Here is a 27463-nt window from a genome sequence, read left to right as displayed (position 1 = left end):
ACATATAACATATTTAACTATAATATACTTGTAAAAAAAATTGTATTTTATGTTTATTTATACTCACAAAGTAGCAAAATATTTTATAATAGATTAAAAAGGAGGAAGTACTTTCTGTTTGTAACAAATATGGTATAATTAATTTTCAAACATATTTTATATGTTATTATTTAATTTATTCTAATTTTTACTTTTTTAAAACAATATCTAATATGCAATATCATAGTCTATACATTAGGAAGTATATTATCATATTAAAATACTTATCTTGAATATGCAGGAGTTGCATATAGTTTCATATTATACTGAACAACAAATATTATGACACTTATAATAATTAAGAACTTTGAATGATTACATAAAGTTTAGTACATTATAGCATTATAATGTAATATGCTAACTTTATATGATTAACATTGTTGCATTTACTTATTATATATATGTATTTTTTTTACAGGGGTGCTTTTTCTGAGGTACGTTTAGCAGAAAGTAAAGAAAAATCTGGACAAATGTTTGCTGTGAAAATCATTGATAAGAAAGCATTGAAGGGAAAGGAAGACTCTTTAGAAAATGAAATCAGAGTGTTACGAAGGTAAACTTTTGTAGTTTATCTGTATTTTTCTTAACTACTGATAATTTCATTATTAAATTTTAAATTATGTTGTATGTTTTCAGGTTGACACATCCAAATATTGTTCAATTATTAGAAACATTTGAAGATAAACATAAAGTTTATTTAGTTATGGAATTGTAAGTATTTTCATTAATTTATGTTATTAATTATATTGTAAGTTTGTGTCTGATTTTTATTTATTTTTTATATTAGGGTTACTGGTGGAGAACTGTTTGATAGAATTGTTGAAAAAGGTTCCTACACAGAAAAAGATGCATCAGGTTTAATAAGACAAGTTTTAGAAGCTGTGGATTATATGCATGATCAAGGTGTGGTACATAGAGATCTTAAACCTGAAAATCTTTTATATTATAGTCCAGATGAAGATAGTAAGATTATGATTAGTGATTTTGGCCTATCAAAAATGGAAGATTCTGGTATTATGGCAACTGCATGTGGTACTCCAGGATATGTTGGTATGTTCCAATTTCATTCAGCTGAATATACACATGTTTTATCAAAATTTAAGCATATACAATATCTATTATTTCTACTCCAGCTCCAGAAGTATTAGCACAAAAACCATATGGAAAAGCTGTGGATGTATGGAGTATAGGAGTCATTTCTTACATTTTGTTATGTGGTTATCCACCATTTTACGACGAAATCGATGCGAATTTATTTGCACAAATCTTAAAAGGTAATAAAGCTATTTTAGAATATCAAATTTTTGTTGGAAGGGTTATACAATCATTTCAATTCAGGTGTTATTTTTAGGGTTAAATAATACATGCATTTGTACATTAACTTGAAATTTTCATTTTTAAGGTACTATTCTAGTTTTTGTATGCTGTTATATACATACTAGTGTAGTAAGTAAATGATCTTTTGTGTGTACTCGCGTTTTTTCTAAAAGTTGTTAATTTTCAAATTAATTTAGCATTAAAGATTCATAATCCAAAATTGATATTAGTAATATTTGAAAAAATAAAGAAGTCATTCTACAGAATATTTTATAGTGATTTATAAAAGACAAATTTGTTCAATACAGTGTGAATCTAACAGTATTTTGTCCAAATAAAATAATTCATTAAAAAATTAAATAAATCATAATAAAATCGTCTACTCTATAGCAAAAAGCTAACCAGACTGTTATAGGTGAATTTGAATTTGATTCGCCGTACTGGGACGATATCAGTGACTCTGCAAAGGATTTCATTCACAAATTGATGTGCGTCAATGTCGAAGAGCGCTATACTTGTAAACAAGCCCTTGCACATCCTTGGTAAGATTATTATTGTACTTATATTGTACCAATTTGTTTCATTTGAAATAATCTTGTCTTTCAATAAATATATATTCAGTAATGAGAAGAAGTTTCATTAAAGAGCATTTGTGATATTTTTGACATTTCTAGATTATGTTTATGTTTCTAAATTTTCGAATAGTCGTGTTTTAAAATTCAAGCAATAAAAATATTACAGGATCTGAATTATCTTTGAAAGTAAGATAGATACGGATTAAGTAAGTAAAAGAATTGCATTAATTTCGTTATATATTAACTAATCTTATCACGAAATTAATTGTTGAATCATCCATAGAAATTTTGTAATGCATATAAGCATGGACACTATTTCACATTAAAAAATAAAATTTGTATTATTCTTATATTCAAATTTGAAGAAACTCTTGCAAATAAATATCTTAACATATTTATTCAATGCAATAAAGTAATGAATTAGTTTTCGTTCAAAAACATTTCGTATCTAATATAGTGTCATGCAATTGATTTTTCCAGGATATCCGGCAATGCGGCTAGCAATAAAAATATCCATGGTACTGTATCAGAACAACTTAGAAAAAATTTCGCCAAATCAAGGTGGAAGGTTAGTATAGCTAGATGATTATCAAGCTGCTGATTGTATGTGTTTGCTCGCCAGGCTCCGTAGGAAAGTCTTCCTCTTCTCTCATGGTTGCAGCAAGCCTATCACGCAGCCACGGTCATACGTCAAATGCAACGGCTGGCACTCAACAGCGGCCAGCAGCAACAGGGCTCAGGATCAACAGGCCCCTCCAGCGGCAACCCCATGCCATACCCCGATCAATCGCAATCGAACCCCAGTCACCAAACCAGATCAGTGGAGCCTTCGACCAACCTCAACTGAAGGAAATACGCGAGTCACCATTGCAGGTGTCAAACTTGGTGGCCTCAAATCCTGTTCCCATTCCGATCACTCCAAATTCACCATTATACTTACGCAACAAACGCTTCAAGCTGTGGGGTAGCACACGCACTACTCTGTCTACTCTATTTCAAACAAATGTATCGTATCTTAGAAAGCAAAGAAAGTATAAGAAAAGCTGAGTTACGCTACTAAGTTTCTTGTAATGAGGAATATTGAAGGCGTTGGGTGGTTGTTTATCCTCTTGCCGAATATTATTCAAATACTGGTAAGAGTTTGTATAGATACCAGCTAATTCGCTTTATTGTGGTTTCCTATGATATGGTTACCACCGATTATGTATAATGCAAAACTGCGCGCGCCCGCCCGTCCGCGCACGCACGCACGCACGCACGCATGCATGCGCCCCCCCCCCCCCCCCCCCCCCCGCCCCCCCCCCCCCCCCCCCCACACACACACACAAACACACACACACAACAAACAAACAAACGTGCGCGTATTATATAAACAGCCCGCGCGATATAAGGCGATTTTCCGAATGTTTCTCGTTGTGTCGCCCTTCTCAGTTTAGCAGACTTTGTTTGAATAATTCTAAATAGACGTTCTCACTGTGTTGGTACATATTGACAGTAGAATTGAATTCTATAGCCATAAATAGAGGTTTTAAACGACGATATGTTAACAGCATTGATTTGATCAAGCAAAGATGTAGTTAATATATTTAGATATACTTAATGCTAATTGTGTAACTTCTTGACACAAGGAAGATTTTGCTCGATCAAATCTACTAAATGTGTAAAAAAAGAAATAATGTGAACAGTACAACGACAAGTTTTTATCTTTTATAAGATTTGGTGTAATGAATAATAGTCGTTTAGATGATTTTTTCCGACATAAACATCTTACTATATTCCGGCAAAATATGTTTTAAATTTTATGACTCAATATGCAACATTTTGCCCGGTACTTTTTCGATGAATGATACGATCGAGTATAACATCTTTTGAAATAGAATTTCCTTTTTTTACATATGAAGAGCAAGGCAAATCAAGTAACTTTTTTGTAAAATGGATTACTCTGAATGGGAAAAGAAAAACTCTTGCCATATGGAATCGTGTTGTGAGACTGTATAAGATCTGATTTTTATCAATCCCTTTTTTTTTTTATGTTTCCTTGATAACAATGTGTTTTTTAAGCCATGATTATGTCTTAGTTTATGACATAAATATCAAGTTTATATACAAATCATGTGCAGTACACAGTAGTGAAAAATATGTACATTGTGTACACTGATACTCCTTCTGTTATATAATGATATTAATACACTTTAAGAATTTCAAGACAGAGATCTACTAACTAGGTTTAATATGTGTATACATACATGTATATTGCTCTACTGATATTTTTATTGATATGTTGCACTGAAAACTAATGGAAAATGTACATAATTCATACACGATTCCCCAATTATCTCTTTGGAAGATGCAAATATAAGAAGCAAATTATATAGGACCAAATTTTTAATTTTTTTATATAATTTTTTTAAGTACAATTATACTCTTATACATTTTGTAATTTGTTTCAATCTAATTATATTTTATTATATTAGATCCTATTCTATTATAAAGCATTATTTTTTAAATAATGTATAACATAAAATTGGATTATTTTTGAAAAAGTAGAAAGCACAAATTTGAATTTAATAAGTTAAGGACTAAATTTTATATTTTATTATGTATTACGAACGAATGTATATATTTATATATGTTATGTTCTTTGATGTAAGGGTGTAAGTACTTTCAACATTTTATGAACATATCGGTATAAATATTTTTGTATTTAATAATTTGTAATATAATGCAGCGATTATATATATATTGTGTAAGTTTCAAAAAGGTTAAAATATAATCTAGCTATTTATATTTGTATCTTATTATAATATGAAGGATCAGCGAATCGTATGCAGTATTCAGTGTTTAAATTACAACAGGTACTTTAACGAAATGTTCGGAAATACTTTTAGTACTCGGTGGTATTACTTTATTTTTTTACACGTAATTGCAAACAAGTGCAATACCGAATATATCGTACTCTTGTGATAATGATGTTACTATGGTCTTTTATTCAATTATATATCGATATAAAAATGTGAATAATGAATATTGAGAACTTTCATTAAAATAGAATATGGATTCCTTTTAATTTGAGAAAATATTTTTCGTAATGATAATTGATTTTAATGTTTTGAAATGTTTTTATTATGAGTTCTAAGATTTATTATATACGTGAAAAAAAATTCATTGTATGTTAATATGCGGAAAATTGTACCGACAGAGTTCAGTGTTTTTCGTATTCTTTTGAAATAAATCTAAATTATATTTAATAATTCGAAAAAATGTTGTATTACGTATTTGGCTAGAGAAAATTATTGCTGTTTATCGAGCGGGCACTCTTTTTATCATAAATTACTATCTCTTTCTCTTTAACTTAAAAGAATAAACATGATAATCACTTTGAACTATCATATTAGACATCCGTCCGTGTACCGGGCACTATTTGTGTAGTTAATACTATATGAAAAGAGATTCATGTTAATGCTATCTAATAATTTTGAAATCGATAATAATTACATTAATTATAAGATAGTTATTGTTCTGATGCAACAAAGGAAATACATATAATTTAATTTAGAACGATATGTACGATGGAAGTTAAGATATATGAATTGTTCATCATTTATTTTTGTCAAAACATCGTAGTATCAAAATTTCAATTGATAACAGGTCTTTCATTGTGCAAAATAACGTACCATTCTAAAGTGCCTTGGATGACACGATATTGGAATATTAGAGAAGAAATATTAAAAATATGTTTTTTAATGATAAGAATTAGTTATTACTTACCTCTTATTTACCAAAAAAATATTTATCTATATATTTAAATTTATGTTTACTTGAATTCAAATATTTAATGAAAAATATTAAAATTCATGTAAACAAATGAATTACATAATTTTAATGCAATTTTTTATAACCAACATCGTGTCATCTAATAAGAAAGGTTCGTTAATAAGCATTTTTTTACGCTAAATATTTATGCGTTATCGATGAGCTTGTAATTTAAAGTATTAAGAGGAAATAAAAAAGGAGCTTAGCTTGTATTTAGAAACAAAAACCAAAAAAGAAAATGATAAAACCGTGCCACATGAATAAACATATCGGCAGGAACATTGCAAAATGTAATGATAAAAATAAGCTGATTTTAAACAGCAATGAAAAAACAACTTGTTACTGCAGTTTTATCTGATGAGAAAAATTAATGCCAGACTGATCAAGTGTGTGTGGAGCGAAAGAGAAAGAGAGTGAAAGAAAGAGAGCTAGGGTGGGAGAATGCACTGTTGATTAAAATATTTTAATTGTTGCCTATAAATTAAGCATAACTGCGCTCCTATATTTATCAACTAATTGCAGGAATAACTTCTTCCTATTGTAACTTTTCTCATTGCACAAGCCTTGCAATTGTTATGCTTACATTTGTGCATGTGGGAATAATTATCAGACGTTTCATTGTTAAATTATACTTGATACAAAAAATCAGTGTTGTTAAAAAAAATAATGACATAAATTTATCAACCTTATGCAAAAGATCTTAGTGAACAGAATATATTAAACTAATTTTCAGTGCCAATATATTCAATACTCTTTAAAAGGATTATTAAAATCGCTGATTTTTTTTAGATGTATGAAACAGTAAATTTTTGTAAACTATATATATTCGAATAATCGATATTTTCGAGAATAAGAATAGTTAAATTTTTAGTATGCATTGCTTAATAAAACAGAGTAATTTATTTTCTTCAGAAAACTGTCTTACAAGTAAGAAAAATATAGAAAGCGGATATCAAATTTTCGGATTTAATAGATTTTTTTTTAATGTCTTAATTGTGGTGCTACACAACAAATGTTCGATACTACTATTTCATGGAATGTTGATGAATAAAAAAAATATATATATATACATATATATATTTAGCTGATTTAACTTTTTCGCTAATCATATTAATGCAGTCAGTTTTGTTAAAGTCATCCTGAGTTATAAAATTATTAAAAATAAAACGGAAATGTCAGAACGCTTATATACTACAGAATAAGTAAACTAATCGCACTTTAATATAATGCACTTTTAATAGAAGTTTCCTTTCGGACATGAAAACGAACACATGGTTGATGCAAATGATAACAATAATAATGATGATATAATAATAACATTTACAAAATTGCGTGTGTTTGTGCTTAAAAATAAGCTGTCTCTTTATACAAATTATTTTAAATGCATTAACAATGATATACCTTACTTTATAATTTGTTAACTAATAAATGTGTAACAGTTTCAGTTTGCATACAATATAGAGAAAATAGGAAATTTACATGATTATTACATTTTATATTAATGATCTATCAATATATTGTGGCTGCCTTTGTAAAATGTAAAATTACAAATCAATAATCCATGAATAATGTAAAACTCTTTTTTTAAATAAATTTAAAAATCAATTAGTTTGGGCACAAGAGTAGTTTAATAAATAAATACTTACATTTAATACCACAATAAATGGAGTTTACATTACATTGTATAAAAATTGACTTGACTACTATTGCTGCTATTGATGACAATGTATTTTGAACTTATGAATTTATAACGTTGTAATAATTAGATTTTTCACAGATACACATTAACAAATAATATAAATATTTATTATTTAATATACACAAAAAATTTGTTAAAAATTATATATTTTATATTTATTATAAAATGTAATGTAAACTTTTATACTAGACTGTAATCTAACAAGATTAGTTTCTATTACATGTTGATTTATTATATGTTTAAAATTTGGCTTACATTCCAAGCACTTATCAATATGTAATGAAACATATAAATAATATATATGGATATATATATACTTAGTGAAAAATTAAACGATTAAACTAACATTCATAATTAAAGTATGTTAAAAAAATAAATTATACAATGTTTCTTCAAATTTTCAGAAGTAGCAGCCACAAAAGATTAATATTAACATTGACACTCAATATATTACTATGCATCGTTAATAATACCGTTTAGTTGATGCCAATTTTCTCCTTTCTGCAAATTGCGTTTCATTACTATTTTAATCAAACTTAATACCATTTTCTTCTGTTTGATTAATTTTCTTCACAATACTTTGTTACAGTACTAAAATGAGTGTAAAAAAATACTACAAATAAAAAATATAGTTGTACATTTCTATGTACATGTAGATTTTGGAGTAACATCTGGAAATAAATTGGCCCCTTCTGTGTAATTTGCATAATTTTCCTGCAATCAATACTTATCAATAATTAAATATAACGCGTTTGAAAATTCATGCAGTTCGTACATTTTTAACTAAAATACCATATTTGATACTATATATTATATATTATATATTATACCAAATGATATTATAAACGAAGCAATCTTACACTATATTAGATATACATTTTAGATTTCGTATGTAATTAACGCTTCCCGTAATTTATCTACAATTTTTTGATAAAACGTAATTTGCTCTATGAGATGCGATTTCATTGCTCGAGTCAAATGAATCTCTTGTTCCGTTTGAAGATGCATTTCTTCGGCGAGAAGAGCACGTGCTATTACATCCGTTCGATGAGACAGATCTCGTAATTGCTGTGGTTCCATTTTATGTTCATTTACTAGTCTTTCGTAATCTTTTCGTTTTTGTACAGCAGTCTAAATAAGATAAAGAAAAAAAAGCAAAACAGTTTAACAAACATGCCAAAATTTGTTTGTAAAACTATAACAATTAAAATGTATTTTTGAACAATAGAATTTCCCTTATCAATTACCTTGTGTATACTAATTACATCTGGGAAACTACTAATAATTCCTCTATAAATATGAAATTTATCAGCAAGAGGTTCCCAGTCAAACTTAGGCTGCTCTTCGTATAATTTGCCTATATCATTATAAGCATCTCCCGTCACCTTTAATGCATAAGTTAATTTTCCTCGACTACTTTCGTCGCCTTCTAACGCATGGCTTAATGTACTAAAACTCTGACTAATTTTTTGAAACTCCCTTTTATAGAGAACTTGACTTTTTTTTGTTTGGTCAACAGCCATAGCCATAAAATTTTTAACTACCGGATCTAATCCGCTTATAAATCTACTAAAAGTATCTGTTTGAATTTCTACTTTTATAGCATCCAAAGTTGTTTCAGGACAATGAATAGCGTTAAAATAATTTACACCTAATAATTCGTCTTTCTCGGCCTGTCTCTTGCCAGCCTTCCATCTTTTCTCATCTGTACAAGTTATAAAATGTTCCCAGACTCGGCTACGCGCTAGCACAGGATGTCTACAAACATAATCAACGAATTCTTGCAGTTGTGTGCGTCGATGCTCAATAAATTGTTCTTCATATCTTCCTGATATTTGTTTATCTGGCAATGGAGGAATAGGAATGAAACAATATTTTTCTTCTAAACGTTCATGTAGCCAATCAAAGTGTTTATATCTTCTTGAAACTTGAATATTGTTAAACTACAACAAAAAATTAAACGATAGTTGCATATTTTACTGTTATAAAACTATCAGATATAAAATTAAATACCGTTGGTGTAAGTTGATAAACTATAAAACTTTTAAGACCCTTCAATTTAGATTCTTTTTTGGGAGATGTAACTACACAGTTATAAGATTCTCCTCTTGGGACCCATTTACAACGTCCACCTTCAATTTCCTCAATGTATATTTTTTCACTTTCAGGAACATTTGCTACTCTCATCCCTAATAAAAAACTATCTTCTCCAGACTTTATTAATGTAGAAAATTTATTGTTTTTCTTTGGTATACTAGGTATAGGTCTTTCAGGTATCACAGAATGAATAGCTTGTATAGATACTGAATCTGCATAATCAACACTATGATGTTGTGGCAATTGTATCATATTTTGTTGTTGCTGTTGTTGAGGAACATATGCTTGTGTTTGACCAACTTCAGAATCATCATCCCAATCATCATCCCAATAATCTCCTGAACTTTGTTGAGATGATGTCATAGCATCTAATTTATGAGAAAAAATTAAAATGTAATAATCTTTTAAATTAATATAATTGATTAAACATTTTTTATATATAGTAAAGCAATAAGTATACTTGGTGCAGAGGCTGTAGTTTCAACAATTTGAACATATGCTGCTGGAAATAATCCAGACTTTCCATTCTGATTAAAGCCTTCACACCATCCATCACCTACATTATCTCTCATAACAGTTAACACTTCTCCTGCTGTGATAGACAACTCTGCTGTTCCTGGTTCCCCTGTGAAATCATATAGGGCTCTTACCTGAAAAAAATATTGAGTGTGAATATAGCGAAAATATATTTTAAATAGAACAAAAGTTCTTTAATTGTCGTACAAAAGAATGAGTCATGATGTAAAGAGTTGATTAAACTATGTAGCGATACATCGTTCATTTTTGTTTTCTCAATAGGTTTACATACCTGGTGACCCTCCATTGTAAGTACATGTACTAATAGTAATTTCGAATTCTAACTGCTGTTGCTGTAAATTTTCGTCTCCTTGTTTCAAATTGTTTGATTGCACCCGGTCACATACCTACACCGATCTACTTAGCCTTATGACTGACATTTACGTATTTGCGCTTTAACGTGTGTGCAATTCTGTGCCACATGAATGGAAAATTTAAACGACTGTACCATTAGTGTTCGCAGAACATAATAAACTTTCATGACTTTAGGCTAGTATATCTTTTGTTCGTAAAACATTTCGATATCTAAATCAGGAAAAAATTCTAGATGCGAGAAGTAACAAATCGGAGAAATGTAATTCATCGAAGAAAATACAAAAAACTATTTGGTAATTGGAGGTTAGCTGTAAAACACGGGGTGCATAAAATTACAATCCGTTACTGACTTTGGATCCGTCTCTATGAATTAATTTCTATATCACATATTAAACTTTTATCTGGGAATGTACACTTGGACGATTTAAAGTACCATTTACATAGTTGCGAACGTAGAATTAAGAAAAGAAACGATGTACTTTATAACATATAAGAGAAAGGAAAATTAAATAAGTTAAAGGGACAGGACAGTTTAAAATTTCGAAAAAATCCTTTTTCTTGTTCTTAAATAATAGTCCGAAGTCTTAAAAGTAATATATGAAAGGTCCCAGCCTTTAAAACAAATTATTTTTGAATGTAAGGAAGTCAAAACCGATTTACAATCTTGCGTGCGTAACGACTTAATATGAGAGTTTATCAACATGGAACCGAATCTGTATCTCGTAATATCAGAAAAATCGAGGAGTTGATATTATATGTTTACTTTTGGTCTGCTTTGGGTGGATTAACCCAAAAGTAAAACAAAATTTTGATAATACTATTTAGCATTTAGCTCCTAAAAATTTATTTAGCGTCATTACAAACGCTGAAATTGCTGTTTATATTCTGTTAATATTTTCGATAAAACCTTTTCCAATATCTTATGAAATATGACCACTATGAATTTAATTATGGGACCAGTAATTGCTCCATTATGTATCACACCCAACGAAAAATGGATTAAAACACCTAATAGATTTAAAAACTGAAAAGGATCAAATTGCCCGTAGATCCAATCTATCAGTTATGCAATAAATCAAAGCAAGTCATGTGTATAAGGCAACAAGGACTGATTAGCAAAAAATTAAGGATACATATGAAAAATTACATTCCGAAATTTTAAATATATATAACGTTGTATCGATTGTATCACGAATTTTAAAGTACATCAAATAGTCCTGCTTCTTTAAATGCACATATCAATAAATTTTAATTATTGAAAATAATAAAAAACTTTTAAATAACATTTATAAAAAAATTAATATTAGATATAAATATAGATTATCTTAAACAATTTTATTATTATGAATGTCATTTTTTAGTTTTTAATATTACAATCTTTCAAAATTATAGTTAAAGTTATTTTAATGTGATGATTTTGACTCCTTGGCATTTTGAAGACTTTGGGTAATATATAATTTTGCTAAACTTTGAGCACAGAATTGTGAAATGTGTTCACTGTATGTATTAATCTGTCCAGCAACAATCATTGGATTCAATCTAGGTGGAACAGGTAATGGTCTCATCAATTTGTTAATATCATCATCTGGCAATGGAGGCTCATTCTTTGCAGATCTAGCAGAATTTTCTTGTTCTCTTTTGGCTATAAGTCTATTTTTTTCTAGCTGTTGGCGTACAACCAACTGTTGATACCTATTGAATTTCATAGCTTCTTGATTTAATTCATCTACTCGATCCATTAAACATCGTAATTGATTTTCCAAAACTGTAGCTGTTCCAAGATCTAAATATTTAGTACCTTCTTCCTCAGGAATCATTTCTTCTAATTCAGACATCATTATATTAGTTAAGTTACTATTTTTTATTACAACTGGAATTTCAATGAATAAATTTTCATAACCAATTTTTAAAGTACGCAATGCTTCTGGTGTGAATTCACCTTCCTTGTACATTTGTATAGCTTGTGGAGTAAGCCTATATGCTTTTAGAGTCAAAAAACCTCTTGCTGACTTGGCTGTATCATATATAAGTACTACTGATTCTTCAATAGAAGTTTGATAATGATATTGTGATTCTAATAAAGACACATTTAAAAAATTGCCAACATCTGCACTTTGATACCATCCAACATGAAAATGATCAACATTCACCCTAAAAAAAATAAAGCTTATATTTATTTTTACTGTTACATATTAATACAATTTAATTGTAATTAATATAAAATATTATTTACCAGCGAAGACGACGCATCATAGCAAGTTGATACTCTTCTTCATCCATAATTTCGTCATTTTTAGGAAAAGGAAAGCAGTTTGTAATTTCAAGGCGATTTTGAACAACTAAACCAAGTAAAGCTCCTTGAGCAACATCCATGTTACTCATTGATTCTTCGTGACAATGCTTCACCATTTTCATAACTACTAATCCGTCGCATTGCACATAATCTATTCGTGGTTCCACCTCCGGAATTCTTCTAGTCTGCGTTCTTGAGTTCATTTCTAATTAAAAATTTATTCCGACTTAACGTAACCTTTTAACATATGCTCCTGATCACTTTCCGGTTAGTATAGGTTAACTTAAAAAAGACCTTATGCCTCCTATGCTTGAATAAACTAAACATAGAGAAGTAAAGAGTAGATACGAAACTAATCATTTGATACTATAATGTAACAGCCAACTGTAAATTTTAATTTTGAGTTTTTTAATTAGATAAAAGATGGTATTTTTATACATCAAAATTAATTTTTTCATCTATTTAATGTTTAATTATAGTGAATAATGATTGTAGCAAATAAAAAGTCTTAAAAAATATTTAAACATAAGTTATATGTACTAATGTACATTTAGTTTATGCCATATTTGCACCGCGTAAATGTGAAATGATCTGCAACCTTTATTACTGTTTTATAGTGTATACAATTCGTTAAAAGATTTAGTACTCACTATGAAAATGAATACCATAGTAGAGGGAAAAATGAAAATATGGATTGAATTAATACAAACAGAAAAATTAAATGATGTAATAGAAGATATTCAGGTTTGCAATATTTTTGTAATAAAATTTTATTTTTACGTGTATTTGGGGTTTATTTTTGAAACGTACAAATTTTATATTCATAAATGAATTTTATATCTAATTTTTCCAGGGAAATATACTCGATAAAAATGATAAAATTAACAAACATATTTTTAAATTGTTGTTATATCTTTCACACACTGCAGATAAATGTAATAAACAAAATTATGCCACAGGAAAAGATATCTATAAATTAACTTGTATACTGTGTTCAAATTTAACTAATATACCAGATAATAATAAATTTGTTTCTAGTTTATTTCATATAATTCGTTGTTTGTTAACAATGTACATGTTTAATGAGGCATATAATGTATGTCTTCATTTAAAAACAAAAACATTATATTCTGATCATATTAATGATAATGTGAGTGATATATTAGTAAAGATAACTTATTTATGGTATAATGCAGTTAATAATGAATTTCTCATTATACAAAAAGATCCATCAGGTTCCAAACATTATTTAAAATTAGAAAATATCATAAAATATGAATTAGAAGTCATACAGATTGCATATAAAAATCCTACAAAACATTTACTTGCAAAAGTTAGTTCATATTTGGATAAAATTGCATTGATAAATACAGGACCAAATACATATTTCTCTGATTTTTATGCATTTATACTTGACTATTTAGTCCACACAGAAATAATCTTAAATATCGATGAAAAGTATATCATATGTCGTCATATACTTCATATAACAAGCAGAATCATATATGAGAACATTAATGAAAAGTGTTTAAAAATAGCAATAAAAGTTTTAAATACTATAAGTGATAATTTTAAAAAGATTTTAATTGAAGATGAAGAATGTTACAAGTGTTTCTTACTATTTGAATCTATGTGTTCTATATTTGTGAAACCAGTTGAATATCTTGTAGAAAATGATGTTAAAAGGATTCAAGAGTTAATTGATAGTTATGTAAAACTTACAAAAATATATGGATACACAGGATTTATTAAATGGACTACATTTAGTATTGTTCAGATTTTAGAACCATTGTTTATATATTGGGAAACATGTATAAAAACTGAGATGAAAATATATTTAAAGAATGATTTGTTATTGAAAACAATGAACTTAGTTGGACATTTAAGTGTATGTTTTGTTAAACAGACATCAGATAAATGTAAGTCTTGCCAAAATGTGAATTGTATGAACAAAAAAGATATATATAATGCAGTAGTGATAACAACCAGATATATCAATTTAATTAGCAAATTTCCTACAAATAATCTATCAAAAAATATGTATGTACTCGTTAGAAAATTTTTGGAGCAAAATATAGCATACATTTGTGAAATGAAAGAATATGAATGCATATGCTGGACACATTTATGGTCTACTTCTAGTGCCTTGATTTATAACTTAGGTATAATATCTGACTGCTTTTATGAAGAAAGTGTATCTTTATTTTCCTTATTATTTGCTTCCATTATACAACTTGATGGTATTGAAGCAAAGTCACAATATATGAACCTTCAGAATCCCATTTGTCTCACATTACATAGAATAAGTTCTCTTCATTATAATCATAACATGTATAGAGAAGCAATGACTGCAACTGCATTAAATGCTTTATTAAGCTATAATGATTCCAATTCAAAAGCATTTCGCATGTGGGCAAATATAAAACATAAGTTTGTAGCTTGTAAGGAACTCATGGAAATGACTATATTAGCTTGTTTAAAGAAAGACAAATTAAAAATTGAGGAATTAGGATTATCTATTGAATTGTCAAAATATGATCTTCTTGAAATATGCTTAAGAGAGGCAAAAGGTTTACAAGAAGCAAAAGTTAATCTCTCTGCCACTATTCATAAAATTCTTAGTGAAATGAAAGTATTAAATGCAACACCAGTACAACATGCTCGTGTGGTCCAAATGTTAGCATATCACTCGTTAAATTTTGATTATGATGAAGATATTTTAGAATGTATTAAGCAAGCAATTTTGAACCTGAAACAAGTTAAGATGAACAGCTCCATTTTGTGTTTGCAAGCCAATTTAGAATTTTATATTTTTGTAACTCAATTGCGCATTGTAAATAAAAAGACTCAGATGGAAATTGAAAATATAAAATTCGCATTATACGCTCCAAAAGTAAATGACACTGAAGAAAATGAATATCATGACGTAGTACCAGCTTATACTATGATAAATATCAAAGAAGACTCTAGACTTATGATGTATTTACAGATATCGATAAAACAGTGGGAAAAATGTTTAAAGCAAAATCTTGTAAGTTTCATAAATCGAAATTTAATGTATCTACAATTAATTAATAAACATATTTATGTTAATAGAAAGAAATTGCAAAAGGATACGAGTCATCAATAACATTACACACGTTACTCATAGCAGGTGAATATGCTCATTTGTATCGATATCAAGAATGTGAAATTAGTATATGGAAACTTGCATATGCATTAGCATCAGAACTGCAAGATAATTCTGCAATCATTTATGGTATAAATATTAAAAATTACTTTTTAAATTTATACATATAAATATTAAAAAATATTAATTCATTATTATTATTCATTATTAGTTATAGGACGTTGCATATCATTGAGGTATATTAATTATGAATGGATTGTCATTGCTAAAGAGCTTGTTATCAAATCGAAAGATACTCATGATGAAGATTTAATATACACTATTGCTATTTTTTGGATAAGTTTATCAGACTTTTACTTTGAATGTAATATGGTAAGTTTATCATTTATAAATAATTATAAATGATATAACTATTTCATATAAATATTTTTAGTACGAGGAAGCCAGAAAATTGCTTGATGAATCCAGGAAACTACCAGGAATTTCCTTTTTCAATAATATATCTGTATATTTGTACAGTCTTGATAGAATTTTGTGCAACTGTTATTTGTATAAAGAAACTATCAAACATGAAGAGTATACACGATACATTGTTGAAACTTTATATACCCTAGTCAATTTAAATGAGGAACTTTCTGCACGAAAATGTAAATTTCTAAATTATAAAAAAATTTTATTTAAAAATATGAAATATCACTATATTTTAATATTTTTTTAGGGAAACCTCAAGACAAATATCTTTTTGGATTTGATATACTATTATCTGCAACTGTTAATTTATCCCTGCGGATGAATAGTTTATTATCTTTTCGAGAAATTAGTGCTCATTTAGTACGTCGATTAAAAACTGCACAAATTTTAGGAGCAACTATAAGAGTTGCAGAAATTTTAAAATCCCTTTGTTACATTGATTTATCGCGTGCACAGTTAAGCGATTGTGAAGTAAAACTTCAGGGATTGGAGCATATATTAAATATCGAAACATTTAGAATATCTATGATGAGTAATCCTACAAAATCCAATTCTGAAAATTTGTTTGTAACACCATCTCGAGCTGTAGATCCTATCAGGGATGTTCCTGAAAATAGTACATCACCAGTACTTCGCAACAAAATGTTCGATTTACCTGAATTTATGTCTCATAAAGATTGCAATTGTTATGTCTGTCAAAATGTATCATATCATTATTTGGTACTCATAAGTACACATATTAGAGCGCAATTATATGCATTACAAAAAAATATAGTACCATCCTTACAACACTTTCATGGTGCATTTAAAATAAAAGAAAATTTAACAAAAACGAAAAAATATATCCTAACATGTAATAATCAATATCTTCCTTGGCAAGAACGTTTTTATAGTATAGATTATATACTATTATTAATGAATTTTTCTTACTTTTTAAGAAGTTATATGAATACAAAGCAAGAGAAAATAATAAGTATCATCTCATTAATTATTCAAATATGTGACATGTACAAATTGAAAGGACATCCAATTTACATGGCTGTTGAAGAATTGATGCTTGATTATCGTTTTGAAAAGATATTTAATTCTTCTGATCATTGGAGTAAGTATTTATATACATATTATATAAAAATATCATTTATCGCTTTTTGAAATATAAGTTATATTTAAATTCTTTCAGAATTTACAATTCCTGATGCTTCTGATATTAATATAAGTAAATATGTCCAACAATCAAATATTGAAGAAAGTATTTGTGTAACACCAATTACTAATAATATTCGAGCAAAAAAACCTATTACTCTCCGACGTAATCGAACTCCTCCTCTCTTAAAATTAACAAAAATCAGTATGAATTTCAGTGATGATGAAGAAACTTCTTCATCACCGCCTGGATACAGGAGAACAAGATCGCATACTAGATTAACGAGAAGAAAAATCTTAGATGATGAATACTCTGACACAGTTAATAAAATAAAGCAGGAAACAGAACAATCCAAAAATAGCTTATCATTGCAAGAGTTGATCGATGTGGAATGCATTTCAAATGTTTCAATAAAAGATATAATTGAAAAAATCGCATTGTTAGCACCAGATATATCTGATCATTTGTGTAAAATATTGGACAATATAGATAAACCAGCTACGACCAAAAATATACAGAAATTAATTAACACGATAAAAGACCTTAAAGTAAATACAATTTCGCAAAAAAATATTAGAAAATCACGACATTCGAAGCAAATAACTTCGAAAGATTATAGCAAAATTAATCAAGTAATTGCACTATTTAAGGATTTTGATATCAACGAAAAGAAGGATAATATCGATCCCATAAACAAAAAAGATGTGATATCTGAATTTGATAAAGAATCTGTATCTTCTATAAAAATAGAAACTTTATCATGCCAAAACCAAAATAGAATCAGTGAAGAAAATATAGAACAATTAGAGAAAAATAATTTAGACAGTTCCAGGACATGTACAAGTGAAAATACTAGACTAAGAATTACAAAAAAATCTACGAAAAATAGTGTTCTAAATAAAGAATCGCATAATGTAAAAGTTCGAAAATCGAAAGAAAAATTATAACATTATAATAACACAATATAACACTCTCAATAAGTATTAAGAAATTAAATTATAGAGACTGTTATATATTTTTTTAAAATAAAAATTAATTTATAATAAAAATACCAGAAATAATTCTTAAAAAACTGCCCTTTTTAATCATGTTATATTTTATATAATGGTGTTATTAATTAAATATTTTGTAAAATTTTTAAAAATATTTATTAAAATATTTCACATATGTACACATCTAGTAAAAATAGTAGGAGTTAAAATTACTTAATGACGTTACAAATGAAAGTTTTTTTACCTTATCACTACCCATTATTTTTCCTTTATAACATTTTATAAATAATCATATTTACTCCGATTAAATACTTTACAAACTTCAAACAATATTTTCGAAAAAATTTTTCTTTGTAAATTTTTTTTAATATTCTAAGTATCACACAAATTTTTTTTCGTTATATGATATAGCCGATAATAATAAATAAATTTGTATTATTAACTAAAAGAAAAATGTAACATCTTGTTACTTTGTAGAATGAAAAATGGGATATAGAAAACTATTAAAATCTCATTCATATAAAGATTTCTTTTCTAAATGATATGAAGTATAAATATTAATGGAAATGATTGGACAGATACAAAATTAACGATTATTGCATGAAATATTTTCATTTGCATATAAAGTGAATGCAGAAATAATCAATGGAAAAAAAAGAAAAAAATAATACTTCAGATTTTTGTCAGATTGGGTGAATAATGAAGTTAACGAACTTTTTCATTTGTAAATTCTTGTGTTTCTACTTCATATTATGTTTAAAATCAAAAGTATTATATAAAAATTTGTACTGTAAATTGATATAATTTTTTTTAGAATGTTTTATGCCATTAAATGTCAAATTGCTTATTAAAGATGCTGTTAAATTTTTACATATTATGTGTGTTGCTGTAAATGTATCTTTTTTTTTTTAAAGTACAATAAGTACCTTTTTTTACAATATCAATTGATATATAATCACAGGGACATAGATAACATTTGTAAGTTATACTATACATATACACAGCATAATTTTTAACTATTCATACAACTTATTAACTTTGTTTTTCTTTCCTCTGCTCAAGTAATCAAAATTTTAAAATGAATAAAGAATATTCTTACATACTTTAATGTTACAGTGATATAATTCCTCATATAAGTTGAGTGAAAATTGTACCTGAAAAATGCTTTTACTTATATAAAAAATATACAAATATATGTGACTGACAATGAGAAACAATTTTGCAAAATAAAAGCATTATGGTTCCATTTTCCCCATTTAAAGATATTTTGAAAAATATTAAGTGTAGTGCAAATTTTTTAATTTTATGCAAATACACACTCAAATCTTAATGAAATTGTAAATAAAAAGTATTTTTTATACATACTAATCCTTTTTTTAGAGGGGAAAATAAGAAAAGAAAAAATCAGAAAGAGAAGAAAGAATAATTCCAGACTTTCTACTACTCTTAATATTAATAATGGCAAAGTTATAACATGTAATTTTATAGTAAAATGCTAATATATGGTCAACATAGTAAACTGTAACATTATAATGTAATTAGAAAAATATATAAAAATGCTACTTGATTGTGTAACAAGAAAGGCAGATTCAAATTTCTTATCAACATATTCAAAAATAGACTGCATTATGGTAATAAATGCATTTTTATTTTTTATTTTTTTTTTCTGCCATATAAAAATAATACGAAACTACAATAGCCAGTAATCACAGTCTATAAATGGGTATAATTCATCTCAGAGTTAATGGAGAATTCATCTTTGTTCAGTTTAAAACTCACACCTCTTCCTGTCTCTTCTTGATTTTTAGCTAATTCCATCAAAGCTAAAGCTCCTAGCCATTTTTGACTATCCTCAGGAATTGGTAACTTGATAAGATTATCTTCCTGCTTAACAACTACTTTTAATCCTGTTTCAGATTCCATTGATGGTAATTTTGAAATTGTATCTTTATTATTGTTATTATTATTGTTGTTATTATTATTAAAACTTCCAGCTAACATTAAAACAGTAGGTCTTGTTACATTTTCGCTAATATGAGAATTCATGTATATATTTTGTTTGGAAATATCTTTTTGAGCAAAATCCTGTATTTTTACATTAGTCTGATTCATTTGAGATTTGGACGTTTCATTGGTTAAATTATTATCCCAATATACATGACTTGGACTCTTGGAAGACTCAAGTTTAGAAGTAGAGTGGTTAATATTGGTTTTCATTTGGTTTATATTATCTGAAAAATTATTCACATGATGCTGTGAAGAATTCCAAATGTTTTGAGATAATGTATTTGTTGTTTCAAATGTATATCTTTGTTCTTCTTTTGTAGGCGGTTCTAGAGATTCATTTTCAGCAGTTGCATCCCAAGATATCTGAGCAGATGTATAAGAGGAATCTACCTCTGATTTTGTAAATTCAATTTCTTTACATGCATTTAAACATGAATTATCTAACAAAGCAGATGAGTTATCAGTAGGTGAGCTCCAATGCATTTGGTTACCATTAATTTTAAATGAAGTGGTTGTAGGTACATTAATAGGCTTAGTATCCCAATTTAAAGGTTTAGCTAGTTGTTGTTCTAAACAAGCTTCACGTAACCATCTTTTCTTTGGTTGAAGTCTATCTAATGGTCTTCTTAAGGGAGTAATTGCTAACTTTGTTGCTATTTCTTCGTCTTCAGATGTCTGTAATACTGCTGGATCTTCATCTTGACTCTCTTCTTGACTGTCCTGACTTTCTCCACAATACAATCTTTGATTGGACTGCTTGCAATCTAGATTTTCTTGCTCTCCTGTTGCATCCATCATTAGACCTTTTCTGGACTTAACTCTTTTGTGATTTTCTGAGCTACTTTTCCATGTCTTTTTCTTACGTTCATTCTTTCCTGTAGGTGTTCTATCTTCCCTTTCCCTTGACATTTTGTAACGTTCTAACCATCTACTAACATCATGAGGTAACTCAGTATTTTCTGACACTGGTTTTAACACAAAATCATCAGATCGTGTAAGAGTAGCATATGGATGATCTGGACAATGCCTATTGGCATGTGTAAATCTCATTTCACAGCCAGGTTCTGTACATAAAAAAGGTTTTTCTCCTGTATGAAGTCGTTGATGAGTTTTTAATTGTCCTGATTGAGTAAAGGCTTTTGTACATCCAGGATAATCACATGGATATGGACGTTCTCCTAAAATAATAATTATTTATTTATAACAAATATTCTTTTAGAACCTAAAAATATGTACAATTCCTATTATTAAAAATGCATTTATGTATCAAAATATCACTTAATTAAATTTATTAATAATATATAAAATATTATGCAACATATTTTTAAAGAAAAATTGATTAGTAATATTTTTATATCATAAAAGTATAGTATGTTATACTATACTAATAATATATATTATACTAATAAAAGTATTTTGACCAGAAAAGCATGAATAATATTGTCTAAATATACTATACATATATTATAATTACAATATTACAAATTATATTCTATGAAATAAAATATATACTATATATATAATAAAACAATTTAAGCAGGAAAATCACAAATTATTTTTCTTTCCTCTAAACAAAGAATATCTCAAAGATTATTGAAAAAATATATATTTTTTTTTCAATTAAGTAATAATTAGTTTCATTAAAATATACAAAAAAACAAAAAATATTGCTAAAATTTTGTATTCCATTAAGCAGCGTCACTCCATTCATATGAACCTATTTCTACAAATAAGCCATTTAACTATTTAAAGTACGCATGATGGCGATTGGCGGGACGCGTGACCGCACAGAATCGCACAAACCGTTGAAATCATATGACTCTACGAGTTACTGACGGTGCATATGACAATTTTTTCACAGAAACTTCAATTGAAATTATTTATATTTCCATAAAATATGTAAAAAATATTACATTAATACTTAAGGCAAACAAATATACCTGTGTGAGTACGTAAATGTGCTTGAAGGCTCTTTTCTCGTGGAAATACGCGGCTACAATAAGTACACTTTATACTACTCGGAGAGGTACTTCCTTGCATCATAAGATTTGAAAGTGCATCAGCCCTTGGTCGACCACGACGATGACTTTCTGAGCCCCCGGAACGTGATCGAGGCCCGGTTCGCGTGGTCACCACACTATGCTCTCTATATTCCGGTGAGGAGCACGAGCTACCTGGACTAAGATTTACATTTCTTGCCTCTTCGCTCCAGTTCCATGGATAAAGCATGCTGTCGCACATTGGTGGACTACACGGTAACGCTTCCGTCAAAAGACGCGTCTCACGCTTTGGTGTGTGCAATTCCATTTCACGTTTTTCACTTCACTCTGCACCTCACCCGCCACCGTAACAATTAATGTTAGAACAACCACCTACTCTCTCTCTATCACCCTCCGTGTGCCGCGTGCAACTAGTGAACCGCCAAAACGAGTATACCCGGTATAACGCGCGTATATGTATGCGTGTTAGTACGGATGGCGCGTGTTCACAATAATCATGCAAACTTATTCCAAATTTAGGAACACAAAAATGTTTAATTACAAAATTGAACTTCTTTCACTGCAACTCTCACTTGAAAAACGCGTTTTTATTTTCTTCTATTTTTCGCACTGTTAGCATCGTCTTACAGACGTTTTCTACACGCGGCTTCATTTTTATGCGCGCGCATTCTTTTCTTTGCGACAGTCTGACCAATCAGAAGCTTGTCAAAAAAAGAAACACGTAATACAAAATTAGCCTATTAATATCGTTGCTTGCATAATACATTAACTAATTATGATAAATTTGTTTATTATCTTTTATATTACACATTTGAGATTTAAATTTGTATAAAAATGAAGTATAAGTATTTCCATTTGAAAACTTTGTATTTCATAAAATATTGTACATTTTTTAATAAATGAAATAAAAGCATAATTTTTTAATTAATAAATAAAGAAGACGGTAGAAATGAAATGTTTATGTATTTAAAATCTGTTATTGTAAAATAAAAATTGTATGTTAAAGTTAGGATACATATATTGCATTTACTGATATACAATAAAAATAATTGCAAAATAATATATTTTTTCATGTTTAAAGTTCTGTTAATTTTGTATTGAAGTAAATTCTATTTCAAAAGTTTATAATCTTAAATTCTATTTTACATGAGAATGCGGCATAATGGTTTCATAAATGGTCAACTTTACAGTACGTACATAGAAAACGCAAAAAAGATGTTTGTACTGTAATATTTATATTTTTTCATTAAACAAATATTTTTAAGATTTAATTAAATATTATTTATAATATATTTTATACTCAAAATATCATTGCTACCTAATTAAAATTAAGATCTATTTCAAATTATAATTATACTTTACATTTTACAAACAAAAGGAAAAGAAAATATGAGTATTAATAACTTTATTTTATATGTATTATGTATGTTTATAATAATATATACTTAATCAATTAGAAAATTTAAAAAATATATATTTTTAAATGTAAATTCGGGATGTTTATCTTTACGTTGTAGGATACATTTATGTGCATAAATCTTTATTAATGAAAATACTTATGCTTTGATAAATATATAGCTAATACAAATTTTGACTAAACGACATAAAAGTTGTAACAATGAAAAAATCCAGCTCAGAAATAATAAATCTTTGAGAAATTTTTAAATGTGTTTACATAATATATGGACATATAAAATTTTCAAATATTAACTAGATCATAACTATCGTAAATCGAACATTGTAATATTGGTCTTTATTTTTATATAAATATCATGAAATATGATATATGACCAAAATAGCAGATCAGCATATAAATATTATTGTATGGCAATAAGATAAAGCATAAAAGATAAGAAAATCTATTCAGTCAGTGTTAAGTAATTTATGGAAATAATGCCGGTTTCTTTGAGAACGACAGCTGCAAAAGTATGGCACTTTATTGTCGGATATTAGTTATTTTATAAATACAATACAATTAAAATTAAAAACTCGATTTTAGACAGTATTTTACGAGCTGAAACCATATAAAATTAACGATATAAATAATATTAGTGGGGAGGTGGCGCGCTGGGTGCAAGACAATTATGCGGTCCCTCCCTGAGTACAGACCTCGTGGTGAACTATCTCCGACTCAGCCATATTGAAATATTGAATGTCTCTGTTACACAAGGGCTCAAGAGTAGCCGTGAAATTTTCGCGTGATCCTCGACGAAGAGAGGATAAAATACATCATGGAAAATATGTACAGCATTGCCGTTACCAACAAATTCTCGTTAGCGTTGGGTGATGACGAAGATCCACATGAGAAGCTGAGAGAAGAGGAACTAAAGAAGGAAGCTAGGAAAAAGGAGAAGCTTTCGGAGAAGGAGAATAAGAGTAAGCAGCCAGATGCACAAAAAGGAACCGCTAATAAAACGCAAAAAAACCGCGTAATCAAAGATTCCCAGCAACAAGCGTCTAAGGTGCAAGATTCAAAGAAAGATCAAGGTTAGTAATTTTTCATTCCAATCTCGCCTCGTGCGCGGTATTATGGCCGTCGCTCCTGGTCCTCGTGGGTCCATGTGCTTTTGATATTTTATCGTACAGTAAACGTTTTTCTTCTTCGATCAGCAATTATATCGTTAAATTTATTATTTCACTTGATATTATTCTTTAAATGCAAATCATTAGTATAAATTTTAGTGCCTCGGTATTCTTATTTCTTATAACTTTTCGAAAATTTTTTATACCGCATAATGTAAAGTTTTTCTCATTTCAAGAAAACAGAAGTCGATAATAATAATCCCACATGTCAGTTATTAAATAATTGTTATAAGTTGGCATGATTTATTTATAATATCATGGGCAATTATGAAGCAAATCGTGTTGATATTAATTAAATGTTAATTATTAGGTATTAGTAAGTTATTATATTTAACTATTTAATAATTTATTTAAGATTCTCTTGTTAGTTTTGCTGAAATTAATATGCATATGTATATGTTTCTATTCATCAAATATATACTATGAGATAAAATTAATATTAGTAATATTTTCTTTTTTGTGGCATTAATGGCATTATATATTTTGGACATTTTAAAATAAAAATTTTATTTTTAAATTTATTTTATCTGAGAATGGTATTTAAATATAAAACATAAATATTTAATTGTATTTTTGTAAGTTTATTAAGTTTTGAAATTCTATTTTGCTCTTTAATTTTACAACTTTTATTGCTTAATAGGGGAGAAGAAACCACCACAATCAAGAACTGGTGGGGGAGATCGTAATGTAAAATTTTCTGGAGAAAGTAGAGAAGAACGCAACAACAGGCGTAACCGTGAAGATGGTGAAAGAATGCCTCGTGGTCAGGGAGAATTAAGACGAGGACCTCCTGGGTTAGTATAAAAAAATAATGTAATATTTTTGTTTTTTCGTTATTTTTTTCCCTCTTTTTCCTTTTTTTCTTTCTTTCTTTTTTTTTTTTTTAATAATATTTCTTTTATAATTTTTCAGTGAGGGACGTGAAACTCGGGAATTCCGAAATTCTAATGATAATCAACGTGGAGAATATGGAGAACGTAGGGGTCGTGGTGGAATGCGTGGTGGAATGGTACGTGGACGTGGGGGACCACGCGGTCGTGGAGGATACGATTATCGTGGAAAACGTGAATTCGATCGTCAGTCTGGTTCCGATAAAACGTAAATTTTAACTTGTTATTATTCAATTACATTTAAAATTTTTAATTTAATAAAGATATTTGTGTGTTTAAATAGTGGAATTAAACCAGTAGATAAAAAAGATGGTGCTGGTAGCCATAACTGGGGTACCCACAATGATGAAATTGAGTAAGTATTATATCTAACCAAACCTTTTGAGGTTTAAAATAAATTCATCTTTTAAAACTTTGTTTTCCTTTCTATTTTTAGAGAAAGTTTGAATCAAGAAAGTCAAGATTGGGCTAATGAAAAACCTGATGGAGATGTCAACCAAACGACCACAGAGACGAAGGAAGGAGAAGCAACTACTGATACAGTGGAAGAAAAACCAGTTGAGGAAGAATCGCGTGAATTGACATTGGATGAATGGAAAGCTTTACGTAATAACAGAGTGAAGCCTCAATATAATTTGCGTAAGGCTGGAGAAGGTGAAGATTTGACTCGCTGGAAGAAAATGTATGCACTTGAAAGGAAGAAAGAGGGAGCTGATGAGGAAGATGAGGAAGAGGAAGAGTATGATGCCGCAGCAGAGTATCCTCAACGTGTTGGAAGGCAAAAACGCGTGTTAGGAATTGAGATACAATTCAGTGATTATCGACGTGGTTCTGGTGGACGTGGTCGAGGACGAGGTCGTGGAGAACGTGCAAACGGTCGTGGATTTGGCAACCGTGGTGCTCCTAGAGATGGAGACACACGTGGGCCTGTAAGAAATTAAATTTACTTATTTTTTTTACTGGAGTTTGGTGTGTATGGACACAATAGACAGTGATTAATATATTCTTGAATTTTAGGCTTCACAATCTGAACAAAGGTCGCCTCGGGGACGTCAAAATGCTCCAAAAGTAGATGATGAGAATGATTTTCCTTCATTGGGATAGGTGGTTTCGCTTGACGTCTGCAATGCAATATCCCACCATTACCACCAGCATCAGTACTACTACCACAGATAAAATTACCACTAATACTAAAACTATTACTATCAATATTTTTGCGTCAGTGACAACGTTATTAATGCATACAGTACACCCTTGCAAAATGAGATACGTAATTTACCTAAATAAATCGTAGCGCTTTGAATGCGCTCTTACATATTGGCACGTTAAACATACACATAAGATGTCGCATGATATGAAACCATGTAGATCACAATCCTTTTTTGTACTTGTAATAACTTAGTTTGTCCGTAACTAGTTTCAAAGACTAGTTCACAGATGAACAGTTAAGAATGAGGCTGGATATTCATGGACTTGTTAAATAATCATAAAACTTGACTACTAGACAAAGAATATGGCTGAA

General features: G+C 28.6%; 6 protein-coding genes across 7 annotated transcripts in view; 3 read left to right on the top strand and 3 right to left on the bottom strand.

Moving 5' to 3' along the window:
• The window catches only part of CaMKI (Calcium/calmodulin-dependent protein kinase I), a 5943-nt gene extending 2731 nt beyond the window's left edge, over window positions 1-3212 (top strand). Inside the window, exons 2-8 of one of the 2 annotated variants that reach the window (XM_017898769.1) lie at window positions 458-592; window positions 676-750; window positions 827-1089; window positions 1173-1313; window positions 1772-1898; window positions 2412-2449; window positions 2554-3212. In XM_017898769.1, the coding sequence (XP_017754258.1) occupies window positions 458-592; window positions 676-750; window positions 827-1089; window positions 1173-1313; window positions 1772-1898; window positions 2412-2449; window positions 2554-2978 (1204 nt within the window). In that variant the 3' untranslated portion in view covers window positions 2979-3212. Of the gene's footprint in view, window positions 1-457; window positions 593-675; window positions 751-826; window positions 1090-1172; window positions 1314-1771; window positions 1899-2411; window positions 2500-2553 lie in introns of both variants that reach the window. The other variant, XM_017898770.1, reaches the window with a different exon arrangement.
• A 5110-nt stretch (window positions 3213-8322) lies between these two features.
• Window positions 8323-10664, bottom strand: SH3PX1 (sorting nexin 33-like protein SH3PX1). The gene is made up of 5 exons (XM_017898763.1): window positions 10349-10664; window positions 10001-10190; window positions 9457-9908; window positions 8691-9386; window positions 8323-8574 (listed from the first exon to the last, which is right to left on the bottom strand). Exons 1-5 carry the CDS (start codon window positions 10361-10363, stop codon window positions 8323-8325), a joined length of 1605 nt encoding a protein of 534 aa, XP_017754252.1. The 5' UTR covers window positions 10364-10664.
• Window positions 10665-11834: 1170 nt separating this feature from the next.
• On the bottom strand, window positions 11835-13028 carry eIF3h (eukaryotic translation initiation factor 3 subunit h). Its single transcript, XM_017898796.1, has 2 exons — window positions 12665-13028; window positions 11835-12582 (listed from the first exon to the last, which is right to left on the bottom strand). Exons 1-2 carry the CDS (start codon window positions 12925-12927, stop codon window positions 11835-11837), a joined length of 1011 nt encoding a protein of 336 aa, XP_017754285.1. The 5' UTR covers window positions 12928-13028.
• A 353-nt stretch (window positions 13029-13381) lies between these two features.
• On the top strand, window positions 13382-18404 carry LOC108546606 (uncharacterized; the record flags this gene model as incomplete). The annotated part of the gene is made up of 7 exons (XM_017898798.1): window positions 13382-13468; window positions 13578-15755; window positions 15821-15983; window positions 16066-16226; window positions 16288-16501; window positions 16573-17427; window positions 17506-18404. Coding segments are annotated over exons 1-7 (4557 nt in total), but the record flags the coding sequence as incomplete, so codon positions are not given.
• A 436-nt stretch (window positions 18405-18840) lies between these two features.
• Window positions 18841-22800, bottom strand: LOC108546605 (regulatory protein MIG1). Its single transcript, XM_017898797.1, has 3 exons — window positions 22409-22800; window positions 20241-21646; window positions 18841-18903 (listed from the first exon to the last, which is right to left on the bottom strand). Exons 1-3 carry the CDS (start codon window positions 22773-22775, stop codon window positions 18841-18843), a joined length of 1836 nt encoding a protein of 611 aa, XP_017754286.1. The 5' UTR covers window positions 22776-22800.
• A 1753-nt stretch (window positions 22801-24553) lies between these two features.
• LOC108546596 (plasminogen activator inhibitor 1 RNA-binding protein) lies at window positions 24554-27457 on the top strand. The gene is made up of 6 exons (XM_017898784.1): window positions 24554-24955; window positions 25692-25845; window positions 25964-26149; window positions 26225-26296; window positions 26378-26870; window positions 26959-27457. Exons 1-6 carry the CDS (start codon window positions 24700-24702, stop codon window positions 27043-27045), a joined length of 1248 nt encoding a protein of 415 aa, XP_017754273.1. The 5' UTR covers window positions 24554-24699; the 3' UTR covers window positions 27046-27457.
• The last annotated feature ends 6 nt before the right edge of the window (window positions 27458-27463 follow it).

This window comes from Eufriesea mexicana, unplaced genomic scaffold (assembly GCF_001483705.2).
Source record: "Eufriesea mexicana isolate 0111107269 unplaced genomic scaffold, ASM148370v2 scaffold752, whole genome shotgun sequence".
Taxonomy (NCBI): Eukaryota; Metazoa; Arthropoda; class Insecta; order Hymenoptera; family Apidae; genus Eufriesea; species Eufriesea mexicana.
The sequence above is the reverse complement of the archived record's forward strand: the minus strand, read 5'-3'. Positions and strand labels throughout refer to the sequence as shown.